General features: G+C 54.8%; 1 protein-coding gene across 1 annotated transcript in view; it reads left to right on the plus strand.

Moving 5' to 3' along the window:
• The first annotated feature begins 274 nt into the window (after nt 1–274).
• TIMP2 (TIMP metallopeptidase inhibitor 2) overlaps nt 275–13,656 on the plus strand; it is a 50,902-nt gene continuing 37,520 nt past the window's right edge. Inside the window, exon 1 of the mRNA XM_079904579.1 lies at nt 275–731. Coding sequence (XP_079760705.1) covers nt 602–731 — 130 coding nt within the window. The 5' untranslated portion in view covers nt 275–601. The remainder of the gene's footprint in view (nt 732–13,656) is intronic.

Consider the following 13,656-nt stretch of genomic DNA (forward strand, 5'->3'; position numbering starts at 1 on the left):
CTATCCTCCGCAGCGCCCCCCCCCTCCCAAGCTCTGGAGATTTGGGAGGCTGCGGGGTACGGTCCCGGACGGTAGGAAGCCAGGTGCGCAGCGGCGGGTCCCGGCGGTGCCAGGCTGGACACAACAAAAGCCGGGCTTGGGGGAGGGCCGGGAGGCGCGGGAGGCGAGCGGGGAGGAGGCGGCTGGGAGCTCCCGGAGCCGGCATTGGCCGCCCGCCACTGGGGGGCGGAGCCCAACAATCCTCGGAGAGCAATAAAAGGCCGGCTCGGCCCGCGCCCGCGGCGCACACAACCATAGAAGGCAGCTGAGTATCGGCGACCAGGCCCGCGGCGCGCTCGCTCGCTCTCTCGTTCGCTCGTTCGTTCGCTGCACCCCGGCCCGCTCTCGTCTCCGCGCTGCCGGCCGCGCCCCGCGCCCCCTCATCGCCCCCGCGACCAAGAGCCGAGAAAGTTTGTGCGGCGTGTGCGGGCCGGAGCGGAGGGCGCGGCCGCGGAGCGCCGCCCAGACCCGCGCTGCCCCGGCCGGCGAGAGGGGAGCGCCCCGAGCCCAGGCGGCGGCGGCTAGCCGGAGCCCGAGCCCGCGCCCCCGCCCCCCGCCCGCCATGGGCGCCGCGGCCCGCAGCCTGCGGCTTGTGCTCGGCCTCCTGCTGCTGGGGATGTTGCTCCGCCCGACCGACGCCTGCAGCTGCTCCCCGGTGCACCCGCAACAGGCGTTTTGCAATGCAGACGTAGGTAAGGACGGCGACCCCGCCCCGGCCCGGCGCCCACCGTCCCTACGGGACGTGCTGGACCCGTAGGTTTCGCCGGCGCCCCGCCCGCCCGCCCGCCCGCATCTTGCAGAGGGACCCAGCGCCCGCCTCCGGGGCCTCGGTGCCTTCTAGAATCCTGCAAGTTGATGCCAAAATCGTACTTTTTACCCCCTTCCGTCTCTTCCTTTATTTTCCTCTCTGCCGAGATGCTTCTCAACCTCAAAATTCCACCGAAATTCCGCTGCAGCTCCAGCCCCAGAAAAGGGAGCCAGGGAACGGATTGGATTTTGGCAGGCGGAGGGCCCCGGGATGCCAGCGCGGGGGGTGGGGTGGGGAGGGGGGGGCGGAGCGGGGAGAGTGCGGGACACAGCCTAGGGGGTGGGGGGACTCTCGACCTCGGTGGGTTGAAGGACCGGGGACCCCAGGAAGAAACTTTCACAGGTGAGATGGGACTTGGGCTCCTCTGGGCTTGGAGCTGGGTGGGGAAGAGGTGCGCTGCCTGGGCCTCTCCCACCAAGCCGCCTGTGGGGCTCACCAGATTAGGCTGGGGCTGGATGGAAGCTTCCCTCCCCTGGTCAGGTTCCCCAAGGGCTCAGTGGAGCAGCTGGAAAGAGCCCCAGGGCCGGCTCCTCCCACGTCCTGCCCAGGAGGCATTGCACACAGGGACAGGCAGGAGGGTCCTTGAGTGGTGACTGCTTTTTCAGGACATCCACACAAGCTGGGGACTTTGGTGACTGGAGGTTGCAGGTAGTATGGCTGCTCAGGGTGCCCGACAAATATCTGTTCCCCTCAGGACCCCTTGCTCCCCACACATGGGAGCTAGCGAGGAAAGGAGGAGAGCCCAGCTATTTGTTCTGATAAGCAGAGGGGCAGGAGACAGAAGTGGGGAGAATGCAGCAGAAATGGGAGGAACCCGCTGGGCCCTGGAGGTTTCCATCCAGTTCTGGCACTCGCAGGCCTCTACTGCCCTGGTGACAGTCAGCCAGGTTTTCCTGGGGCAGGTTCAGTTTAACCAAAAGGATGGGTGCACAGCAGGTGGGCCTCTGCAGCTCACTCTCACCTGACAGGTTTGTTTTCTGCTACTAAGTCTCAGCTGCCAGCCGTGCATCCTCTTGCCAGCTGTGGTGAGGCTGGGCTGCCCTCACCTGTGCAGACTCAAAGGCAGGGTCTCCGGGTTTCTCCTCTTGTCAGCCGTGCCCCTCTGATCTCCCCACACTCCCCACGGCTCCTGGCCACGCTTCAGTTGGCCCTTGGAGCTGCCGCTGTTGGCCTGGCGCGGGAAGTCTTCAGGTGACCCTACCTGTGCGCCTCACGTAGCTCAGGCCACCTGCACTTGGGGCACGGTGTGTGCTTGCAGAGTGGTTTCCACACAACCCGAACTGGGGAAGTTCTCCAGTTTGGCTTCGCTGCTCAGCAAGACTGGTGGGGGGAGGAGAGGCTCCTCCCAGTGGCGGAGCCAGGATTGGCCTTGCATGCGGTGTCCCCTGGGAGTCCAGGCCTGTCCAGGCCCCTTGCGGAGAGAGAGGCTGTGCTTCTAGGGCAGAATCAGGCCCAGGCTCAGAAGGAATCCGTGGCTCAGGAGACTCTAGGGCTTGGTTCACAGAGGCTGAGCAGGAAGGGGTCGGGCCTTGGGTCCACCTCACACCCCTCGGCCGCACGGAGAGAATGCCCAGCCAGCCACTCCCATCCTTGCCCAGTGTCAGCTGAGGCAGCGCTGGGGCCGTTTCTGCTTTGGGTTTGGATCAAGGGCAGCAAAGGTCAGGGTGCAGCAGTGTCCGAATGCCCCGAGGCCCCCTCTTGTTTCGCGCCTTACCCGCTCCTCCACCTGCATCTGCTGGCGTTTGTGGCTTAGTCATCACGTAGAGCCAAAACTCTTAACCCCAGCCCAGCTCAGAGGTGCCACAGGATCGCGCCACAAAGCCCATTACATTAGGTTCCCATGGCTGCTGTAACAAGTGACCACAAACTGGGGGGCGTCAAACAGCGAGAATTGATTCTCTCCCAGTTTAGGGGGCCTGACATCCAAAATGAAGGTGTTAGCAGTGTAGGTTCCTTCTGGAGGCTCTGAGGGAAAATCGGTTCCACCCCTGGTGGCTCCAGCAGTCTTTAGTGTCCCTTGGCTTGTAGACACATCACTCCAGTCACTGCTCTGTCTTCTGGTGGCCTTCTTCTCTGTGCGTGTGTCTCTGTGCCCTCTCCTCTTATTAGAATACCCGTCGTTGGATTCAGGGCCCTCCCTAGTCTGCTATGACCTTATCTTAACTTGATCATATCTGCAAAGACGCTATTTCCAAATAAGGTCACATTCACAGGTTCTGGGTGGACATGAATTTGGGGTGGATGCTGCCCAGTATTGTTCCATGGGCAGCCCTTCTGTGCTTAGTCAACTCGGGATATGTCCCAGAGACATCCCAGGGTGGCCATGGAGTGAACCCCACAGTGAAAGCTGTAGCCTTTCCACATGTGCCTCTCCTTTGGGTGGTACAAGTTCATGGCTTCTGGGTGATGATTCCCTGCTCTGGCCGAGAGCATAATTGCCTCGGGTCTGGGTCTCTTTGTAGACATCGAACGTCCGGCTCAGACCTTGGCTTTTGTAGTTTTAAAGCCCTACAGGTGACTGTGCCACCAGGGCAGTGGCCCGGGGGTTCAGGAAGGGTGATGGTCTGCTGTACTTGGGGTCCCTAAAGACTGACCTTTAGTGCAGTGTGCTGGTTCCTTTAATTGTTGGCTGGACGCAGGCTTGTGAAATGGCTTGGTGTCTACAAGAGGCAGTTGGTTTAGGAAACATTCATTTTTCTGTCTGCCTGTGTAAGGATTTCTGGGGGCATCTCCTTAGCTCTTGCAGCCGGTAGGATTGGAACTGGGGTCGGCAAAAGAGTTTGTTATGAGATTGAGGATGAAGGGGTGGGAAGAGGTGACCGGGGCTCCTCCTGGAAGGCCCTGCTCCCTGTCCTTTCCAGAAAAGTGAGGATGAGCTTCCTTTCCAGGAAGTCTTTTCGCATCTCAGAGCCCTGCTCGGATGTGCCGCCAGCCTCGTTTCCTCTCATCTAATGGGGTCCTTCGCCATCTCCTACAGGCCTGTACGGCTCCAGTAACCTGGCTGGAAACCAGCTTTGGGCTTGCTCTTCAAGTAGTGCCACAGTGCGGGAGCCTGGAGTTCCTTAGCCAGCTGAGTGGCTTGGCAGACCTGGGCCGCTTGGGCCGGTTTCTGGGGTCGAGGGTGAATCCAGGAGCTCTCTGGGCCCAGATGATAAACTCTCCCCCACGGCCTGGATGGCGAGGCCCAGGGCCACTGTCTCCCAGGAGGGCAGTCTCCATGCCGTCTTTCTCAGGATGCTCCCATTTCTAGACGCTGCTTTTTGCAAACCCTCCGGTGGTCTCTAGCACCAGCTGGGGCAGGGCCCACAGCCTGGTTGCCAGGGCAAACAGGCTGGCCTTGGGCACACACTGATGGGGGCCAGATAGCGGCCACTCGGGGAGAAACACAGTAGGCACTCAGAAGCGGCAGCATCCTCACCAAACATGTGCTCGGGGAAAGCAAGGCAGGTGAGCTTCCTGTGCGTTGAGTGAGGCCTTGAGCGCACGGGGGCTGGGATGGGGGTGGTGCTGTGTAAAGACACTGTTGGCAACTCCTTTCGCAAAGTGTATAATCAGTCTGTGTTTCGTAATCCCGATTTTCCTATCGGGCTCACCTGTGTTGCAACAAGCAGTTACAGGGTGCCCAGCTCTGCCCCAGGGGACATAAGGGAGAAGGAAGGCACGATCCCTGCCCTCAGGAAGGAGCGCTAGGACACTGGTGCCAAGCAGTGTGGAAGCACGTTTAAGACTGTGGGTCAGGGTGGGCAGAAGGCATGTAGACTCCCCCCACCCCGACCGCCCGCCAGGGGCGTGGCTTAAAGTAAGTCAGCCTCCATGTGCTTCGGGCAAATAATGAACCAAGTAACTGTCACAAGGTGAAAAGCATTTGGGCATCTGAAGAGAGATAACGGGTTCCGATGAGAGGATGGGGAGGGGGCCTTGGGGGGCCCTCGAGTTCCTGGGCTTGGTCTTGGACAGTGTTCCTGGAAGGATGTATTCGCCAGGGGAGTGACTGGAACCTGGGTTGGGAGATGGGAAGAGATGTGTGCAGCGCTTGGAGGCTGTGCTGCGGGCATGGCACGTGGCTGGGAGGGAGCTCTCCCCACCCCACGTGTTCCTCCCTCTCTGATCTGAGGACGTGGTGCCAGCCTGGGGCCTGCTGGGTCCCCTGGAGTCGGTGGTCCTGGCCGCTAGTCCTTGAGCTGCAGGTGGGCTTGGGTCCTGCCGCTCTTCTTTTTCATCTCAGCTGGCTTGCCCAGAGCATCCCATTGGTGCGGGTTTAGACGACTCCCAGGCTTTGGGGGTCGGGGGGTGGACGCAGCCACCCTCGTCCTGATGCAGAGCTGCTGATCCAGTGCCCAAGGGGCTGTGGGAGCAGATGAACCCCTTGGGTTCCAAAATGGCTAAGAGGTATGCTTGGAGGACCCCAGGAGGTCTGAAGGATGGGAAAAAACAGCAGGAAAAAGCAAAAGCATGTGTATAACTGAATCACTGTGCTGTGAACCTGAAACTGTCACAACATTGTTAATCAACTGTGACTCCAATATAAAATGAAAAGTTAAAAAAATAAAAATTAAAAAACAATGAAATGGGCTTCCCTGGTGGCACAGTGGTTGAGGGTCCGCCTGCCGATGCAGGGGACATGGGTTCGTGCCCCGGTCCGGGAGGATCCCACATGCCGCGGAGCGGCTTGGCCCGTGCGCCATGGACGCTGAGCCTGCGCATCTGGAGCCTGTGCTCCGCAACGGGAGAGGCCACAACAGTGGGAGGCCCGCACACCGTAAAAAAAAAAAAAAAAAAAAAAAAAAACAATGAAATATATAAGTACTAAGGAAGTAATGTACGAAGTGATGACTATAGCTAACACTGCTGTATGACGTATAAGAAAGTTAGGATTTGCTCTCTTAAGAGTTCTCGTCACAAGGAAAACATTTTTTTTGTTTTTTATTTTATATCTGTGAGATGATGGATGTTAATTGAACATGTTGTGATAATCATTTCGTAATACATCTAAGTCAAATCGTTACGCTGTACACCTTAAACTTATACAGCGCTGTATGTCAATTATATCAATAAAACTGGGGGGGAAAAAGCATCAAAGGAGATAAAGAGAAGGCAGACTAGGGGTGTAGGTGCCACCGAGCTCTCCCCTGCCTTGGAGCTCGACTCAGGTGCCTGCCCTGGACACCCCTCCACCCTGCAGTGTGTGTGAGAGCACACGCACTCCACACACACACAAACAAGGGGCTGAGGGCAAGTGGTCTTGTGGCTAGGATGGTCTTTCTGGAAAGAGAAGGGCAGACTGAGGAAATCAAGGTTGAAGGCGTAAAGAACCCTTAATTGGAGGATGGAGCTGGGGGAACATGTACCAGGCATGGTTCAGTGCATGATTTTGCAGTGCCAAGGACAGGGACAGGCTGCCTGGGAAAGGTGCGAGAGAGTCTGGGTACAGAGCAGGCTCGGGGGCAGGAGGGCCCGAGAGGCAGAGTGGGACTGGACATCTGGTTTATCACATAGCGTTTGCATTCCATCCCGAGGGCCTGAGGAGAGGCATCGAGAGTGTGTACCTGTGGGTGACAGCGGGCATCACCCAGGGAGTTTGCTGGAAGGCAGTTGTCTGAATTAGCGTCCCATATTGGACCCTTGGGGCTCAGGGCGTGGGCATGGGTATTTCTCAGACTCTCCAGGTGATTCTGACACCCACCACCAAAGTTTGCACAGAGCAGTCATTTCCAAAGCGAGTACCCAAGACAATCTGAGTGTGAGAAGAGAACGTTATAGATACCTCACTATACGGATTGACAGGTGCACTTGTGCATAGTTTTAAACGAACAGGTAGATTTTGAGTGCTGGGCTAGGCTTCTGTTTAGTTGCTACAGGATCCGTAGACTGCGAGGGCCATAGGGGGTCGGGGTGGGGGGAGGCTTATGTGAGATGCCCCAGAATGCTGGGAGGAAAGGCAGCCAAGGGAAGTGGGGAGGGAGGAGGACTTCCAGACTGAGGGGCGGTCTGGGTACCAGCGTCTCAGAAAGGGCAGGAATGAAGCTGGCTCCCCCAGCCCAGGCCCAGGCTCTCCCAGGGCCCACCTCCAGGACCCCTGAGGCCTGGGCTGGCTGGAATCCTGGAGCCTCTGGCGCCGCCATCACTGCGTGCATGTGCAGCTCCAGTGAGAAAGTGATAGAGACCCAGGTGAACCCCATTTTGTAGCTGACAGAATTGGGGTCCGCCTCGTCCAATTAGCATCCTAGGTTAAGCTACTGGAGACCCCAGCAAGGCGGACTGGGCAAGTGTTTGCTGTAAAAATTAAATTGAGATGTAATCTCTATAAAGAAGGGTCCTAACCTGGGGGACATAGACGTCTGTTCAGAGATGGGCCTGGTGGGGGGCGGTCTTGAGCCCTGAAACTGTAAGCAAAGCTGTGTGTGTGTGTGTGTGTGTGTGTGTGTGTGTCCATGTTTTTCTGTGGACAGGGGCCATGGCTTCCACCAGGTTCTCAAAGCGGTATGTGACCCCTAAAAGGTTAATCACTGCCTGTAAAAGACTTTTTTATGGCCTGTGGGGAGGGGTGAGAGACATGGTGGGAAGGGGCTTTGAAACCAAAGGGTGGGCAGCCTTGCACCCGGGCGCAGCAGCAGAGCCTGAAGCCCCGGCAGTGGGAACCAAGGGGGGTCTTTGTTGTCCCCCCACCTCCCCGAGAGCTGTTAGACATGGGCGGAGGGAAAGGTAGCTGCAGGCAGAAGAGCAATGTTAAGGGCTTGTAGTCAGTCACCCAGGTGAGCGGAGCAGGCACCTGCACGAGGGAGGGACTCAGGAAACGGAAGGCAGGCAGGGGGCTGACCAGCTGGGACGGGGGCTGCCTCTGGGGTTTGACCTCAGGGCCAGGGCCAGGCATCCCCTAACGTGGTCAGGTGTTCAGTGGGGTTCCCTGCTGAGTTCTGCTGAGAGAGACAGTGGGGTCTCCGGCTGTAGTAGCTACAGCAGATTATGGAAGGATGTGAGGGGCCTCGGAGGGAAGAGGAAGTGGGAGCAGAGGCAGTGGGAAGTGGGGACACATAGGTTTGGAGCAGCATGGTTAGGGCAGCTGCTCTGCAGCCCCACGACTCAGTCCAGGGGAGAGATCTTGGGCAAGTGCCCTCTGCCACGGTTTCCCCATCACCAAAGAGGGGATAATAATTTACCTACCTTTTAAGGTTGTGGGCAAAGATCACAAGAAAGGGCAGAGGTGCAGTGCCTAGGACGGTGTCCATGGAGGCTCTCGGGGTTGCGGCGGGGGGACTGGCTCTTTCTGTGCCAGATGCTGTGCTGGACGTGTAATCTTCACCCAGCCCTGAGGTCTGGCCATGGTTATCACACAGGTGGGGGGCGCAGAGACACACAAGCCTGGGCTCTGGTGCCTCCAGGAGGGCCCAGGGGACTAGGAGGGAAACCGTGGTAGTTCTGTGAAGGAAAAGTGACTGTGACAAGTAACAGTAACAGCAGCTGTCATCATCCATGCTAAGTGCTTAGAACTGTGATCCACACGTTCCTCGTGTTAACGCGTCTGATGCACAATTATCCCCATTTTACAGATGATCAGACTGAGGCACGGGCTGATTAACTTGCTTGGGTCACATGACTATCAAATAGCAGAGTAAGAAGACAGAGGGTTTTAAAATGAAAGGAGACTTAACAGCGAGGAGGCTGAACGTGGCGATTCTGGTCCACCTTGGCTTGGAGGGAGGGGGTGGTCTCTGAGGAACATGAAGGTTGGAAACTCCTGGAAGCTGACCTTGTTCATGAGATTTGCTCATCAACTGGAGATGAGCTAAATTAAATGAAGCTTTATCCTGACAGCAGAATATTAAGCAGTCATTTTAAACAGTATTATAGATTCATGTTTTTGACCTAGAAAAATGTTCAGAGTGCATTAAATTTAAAAGCCCAGTTACAGTCAGTATGCTTTCACATTTCAAACACTGTCTAATATAATTTTTAAGTGCACCATGCGTAACTGTACATTGTAACAAAAAGTTATCAAGCAAATACTCAAATTAAGAGACTAGTCATTGCCACCCTGAAACCTCAGTTAATCCCTCCTGGTCCCAACCCCCTCCTTTCCCTTAGATAACCACTGTCACGGGTTTTTATGGTGAAAATTCCCCAGCATACAGAAGTTTTATTGCTTCTGTATGTATCTCTATCCTTTTTTTTTTTTTTTTTTTTTACTGTGCATGTACAGAAAAGTCTGGAAGGGTGACTGTCAAAATTCTAGACAGTGGGTGAGATCAAGGGTGATTTTTATTTCGTTTTGCTTATCTGTATGTGCTAAATTTTCTGTGATTAACGTGTGTGAGTTGTATAATTATTTTAAAGTTAAAAGGCAATGGGGTGGAGGTTTCTTCAGGATGGGGGAGGCAGAGGAGAAGGCTGAGGGCGAGAGGGTGAGTGCCCTGAGCCCGGAGGGAGGGGGAGCGCGTCCAGGGCTGCCCACCTTTGCCTTCATCCCCCAAGAAGCAGATTAGGGAAGGGTTTATTGCCTCTTAAGAAGGCTGTTATTGTTTTTCTGCCTCAGAGACTTACGCTTTACTGAGGTGTAATTCACATACTGTTCACCCACTTAAAGTGTACAATTCAGTGGTTTTTAGGGCAGTCACAGAGCTGTGCAGCCATCGCTACCATCTGATTTTGCAGCATCCCGAGGACCCCTGAGCTGAGTACATCTGAGGTTTCCGAGGTGAGACTCAGGTGGTGTGTTTCCACCTGGTGCTGCCCCAGCAAGGCCGTGCCCTACAACAGGACGCACAGGATGCAGTCGGCCTCCTAAAACTCTGCTGGCCTTTCAGCGCTTGGCAAACTGCACCCTGGCCCCAGACTGCCTATCGTGGTAAACACAGTTTTGCTGGGATGCGGCCACGCCCATTCCTAATACAAAGTCCGCAGCTGCTTTTGAGCTACAAGGCAGCGTTGAGTAGCAGCGACAGAGCTACATTAGTTATTGTACCATCTGGCCCTTTATGAGAACTTTCCCCCGCCCCCCTGGGTGTGAGCTTCCTGGGGCTGGCTCACCTCTCACCTGATGGCCCGCTCCCTGCTTTCCAGAAGAAATGATGCTCGTGGATATCATTCTCTGAACTGACCCCGAAGATGCCGCAAATCTTGAACCTGTGGGCCTAAGAGAGAGAGGGATGAGTTTAAAGGCCATAACCCCTCTGTAGTGGAACGTTCTGGGGTGGAGAGTCCCTGGGGACAGAGCCTGGCTCAGGATGAGTCTTCATGTGGCCCTTTCTGATCTGTGGTCTGGAGATCTTGGTTGGCCTTTCCGGGAGACCCCTTAGGGTCAGGGCATCCTCACGAAGTTGGCTCAGCACCCCGGCTCTGCACCAGGCATGGCCGAGGCCCCTCTGATGACAGTCAAAGGCCCTAGTTAGGTCTTCCCTGGTTGGCACAGCGGTTGAGAGTCCGCCTGCCGATGCAGGGTACGCGGGTTCGTGCCCCGGTCCGGGAAGATCCCACATGCCGCGGAGCGGCTGGACCGTGAGCCATGGCCGCTGAGCCTGCGCGTCCGGAGCCTGTGCTCCGCAACGGGAGAGGCCACAACAGTGAGAGACCCGCGTAGCGCAAAAAAAAAAAAAGGCCCTAGTTAGGAGGCACTTCAGCAGCTGATTCTTAACCAAGGACAGAATGAAATGGACCGACATTTTAGAGGAAAAAAGACGAAGTGGAAGGTATTGGGAGAAGAAGCCTGGGGCTTTGGAGCCTGTTAGAGCTGGTTCTGAGTCCTGACTCTGTGCCTCTGTGAGCCTCGGTTTCTTCTGTAAAAGCAGAATTAAACTCCTCAGGGCCGGGCCATAGCAGATGCTGAGTGAATTTCTGATGTATGAGTAAAGTGTGCAAAAGCATGAGAGGGACTCAATAGATGTCAGCCCCACCCCCTCCACCTAGAATTCTGAGACCCTGGATGATGCTTCTGTGAAACCTGGTGGCCTCTGTCCCCAGAGCTCCTCAAGAAGAAAGTCATGTGTGTGCAAAAGGGAAATAAACCTCCTCTGACATTCCTGGCCCCCTCTGCTTTCTCTGTTCTTCCTACAGTGTGTAAAATTCAGCCTGGCCTCTCTCTCCGTGGCCCAGCTCACTTCTGCTGCCCTTCCTTTAGTCCAGATCAAGAGTTCAGGGCCAGTGGATGGGTTTTCAGCACAGGCCACGTGATGTGAGGGAGACGCGCTCACGCCGGCTCCCAGCACTGTATGGAAACTGTACCTCTGATGGTCCCCTGCTCTGCCTTCTCCGTGCCGCCACTCCCTGGTCACTCCAGGTAGTTGAAAATTCACTGTGCAGAGTTGGTTGACCCGCCCCAGGCCGCCTTGTCCTCACCTGGGTCCCATGACATGTGAGGGTGTAGAGAACAAGGACGGGGTGGGAAGGATGCCAGGAACGCGTTAGATGTGGAGGTGCACAGGAATGATCTTATTGGGCCACATGTCTAGAACGTTTGCAGGCACGCGATGAGGTCTGAGCTTGCGGTGACCCCGGGCGCCGCAGCCTCTGGAGTCCAGGGTGCTGTCAACAGACAGCACTCCGTGTAGCCGGGAGAGAAGGCCGGAGGTCACTCGTGGGCTTCAGGTTCCTGTGGATTGTTCTGCTCCGAGGGGAACATCCCTTTCCAGGAGGGCTGTTGACCCTGTGACAGGGCGATTTTGGGGGCAGGCACAGTTCTCTCCTGGGGGCTTCTCTCTGCAGCCCTCCAGCATTTAATCTTCAATCCTCAGAAGCCCCTGGGAGAAATGGCCCAGCCATGCCCAGGCAGAAACCAGGTATCTCAGGAGGAATGGTGTTGGAGCAGAGCCATGATGAGCACTGTCAGTCCCCAATTCTTGGTTGTGACATCTTGGCCCCTTGGCCCTGTTGGATCCAGGGCAGGGAATAAAGGAATAAATCTCAGGTGGTGTATGTTTCTTGTGCACCGGTTCGGCGTCGGGGGGGGGGGTGGGGAACCACCGGCAAATAGTCACCAATCATGTCTCTTCGATAAAAAAACATCGACTGTCTAGGGATTTTCAGTGCAAAAGGACTTCATCTCTTCCATTTCACAAGGACTCATGAGGTAGGTGGTAGGTCAGGCAGGTGTCCTCCCCTGTCTGGATGGAGAGCAGTCCATGATCTACCCAAGGTCGCGCAGCCAAGGGCGGCACCAAGAATCTAAGGAACTGGATCCTGGCTCAAGTCTCTGGAAATAGATCAGACGTCACAGCTTTGGCCTTTCCGTTGCTCTGTTCTGTGTGGCCAAGAGGCTTGTTGTCCTTGGAAGGGCTGACGCTAAGTAGGTGTGTTTGGTCCTAACCTGAGCAATTTAGAAGCTTGGAAGGGCATTTTGACAATGCTGATCAAGGACTTTAAGTCTCCCCTTGAATGTAAATTGGTGCAGCCACTATGGACCACAATATGGAGGTTCCGTAACTAAAAGTCAGACTCACCATGTGATCCAGCCATCCCACTCCTGGGCGTGTGTCTGGAGAAAACTAATTCGTAAAGATGCATGCACCCCAGTGTTCATAGCAGCACTGTTTACAATAGCCAAGACCTGGAAACAACCCAAATGTCCGTTGACGGAGGAATGGATAAAGAAGATGTGGTATATTTCTACAGTGGAATATTACTCGGCCATAAAAAAGAGTAAAATAATGCCATTTGCAGCAACATGGATGGACCTAGAGATTCTCATACTAAGTGAAGTAAGTCACATAGAGAAAGACAAATGTCATATGATATCACTTATATGTGGAATCTAAGAAAATAATATAATGAACTTATTTACAAAACAGAAGAGACTCACAGACATAGAAAACAAACATGGTTACCAAAGGGGAAAGCTGGTAGGGCCAGGGGCGAAGGATAAATTAGTAGGAGCTTGGGATTAGCAGATACAAACCACTATATATAAAACATATAAACAACAAGGTCTTACTGTAGAGCACAGGGAACTATATTCAATATCCTGTAATAAGCCATAATGGCAACGCATACAAAAAAGAATGTATGTATGTATAATTGAATCTCTTTGCTGCACACCAGAAATGAACACAACATTGTAAATCAACTATACGTTCATTTAAAAAAAAAAAGAAAGAGTCTCCCCTTTGGTCAAGTAACTCTAAAGCTAGGAATTTTTTTGCGGGAAATAGTGAAGTGCATGTGCTGGCATCTCGTGACGAGGATGCTCACCTCCATCCTGTTTATCTCAGTGTTAGAAGCTGATACAGCAGCAGGGCAGTGGTCAAGTAAATCACAGCCTCGGATGCTCTGCGGGACCAAAGGTTGTAGAATTTTTTTACTGAAATGTAAACTGTTCAGATAAAGGAGGGGAAATTTGGCTTTCTTTTGCAAGTGTGTGTTTTCTAATTTTTCTCTGTTGAACTTGAATGATATGCGTCGTTTTTAAAGTCAGAGTTTGCTGAAGTGTGGGTCTGACTGTGCTCAGCAGTAGGTTGGGCTGCGCTATTAAAGCTGGGTTGGTCCTAGTTCATTGATGGGCCCCATGGAGCAGAGACCCCTGAGCAGAGCAGGTTCATCCGGAGGATGGGGGCTGCATCCTAGGAATCACTAAGATGGTGTCGGGAGAGCCCGGGCTTGGGTGAAATATCTTCAATGCAGGAACTACCTGGGGAGCACGGCAGTGGTGGCCATTCCAGAATGCGTCAAAGGCCCCACAAGCTGAAGTTTTTGGCCACCATGATATCTGCACTCTCCCCAAGCCCCGCCCCAAACTTGTCCCATGCTGAAGGTGGGTGTACATGATCGTGCTGAGAAGAGGCTAAGGGATTGGGGGCTGGGTGTGCTCTGGGAAAGGAGAAATG

The sequence above is a fragment of the Stenella coeruleoalba genome (assembly GCF_951394435.1).
Source record: "Stenella coeruleoalba genome assembly, chromosome: 19".
NCBI lineage: Eukaryota > Metazoa > Chordata > Mammalia > Artiodactyla > Delphinidae > Stenella > Stenella coeruleoalba.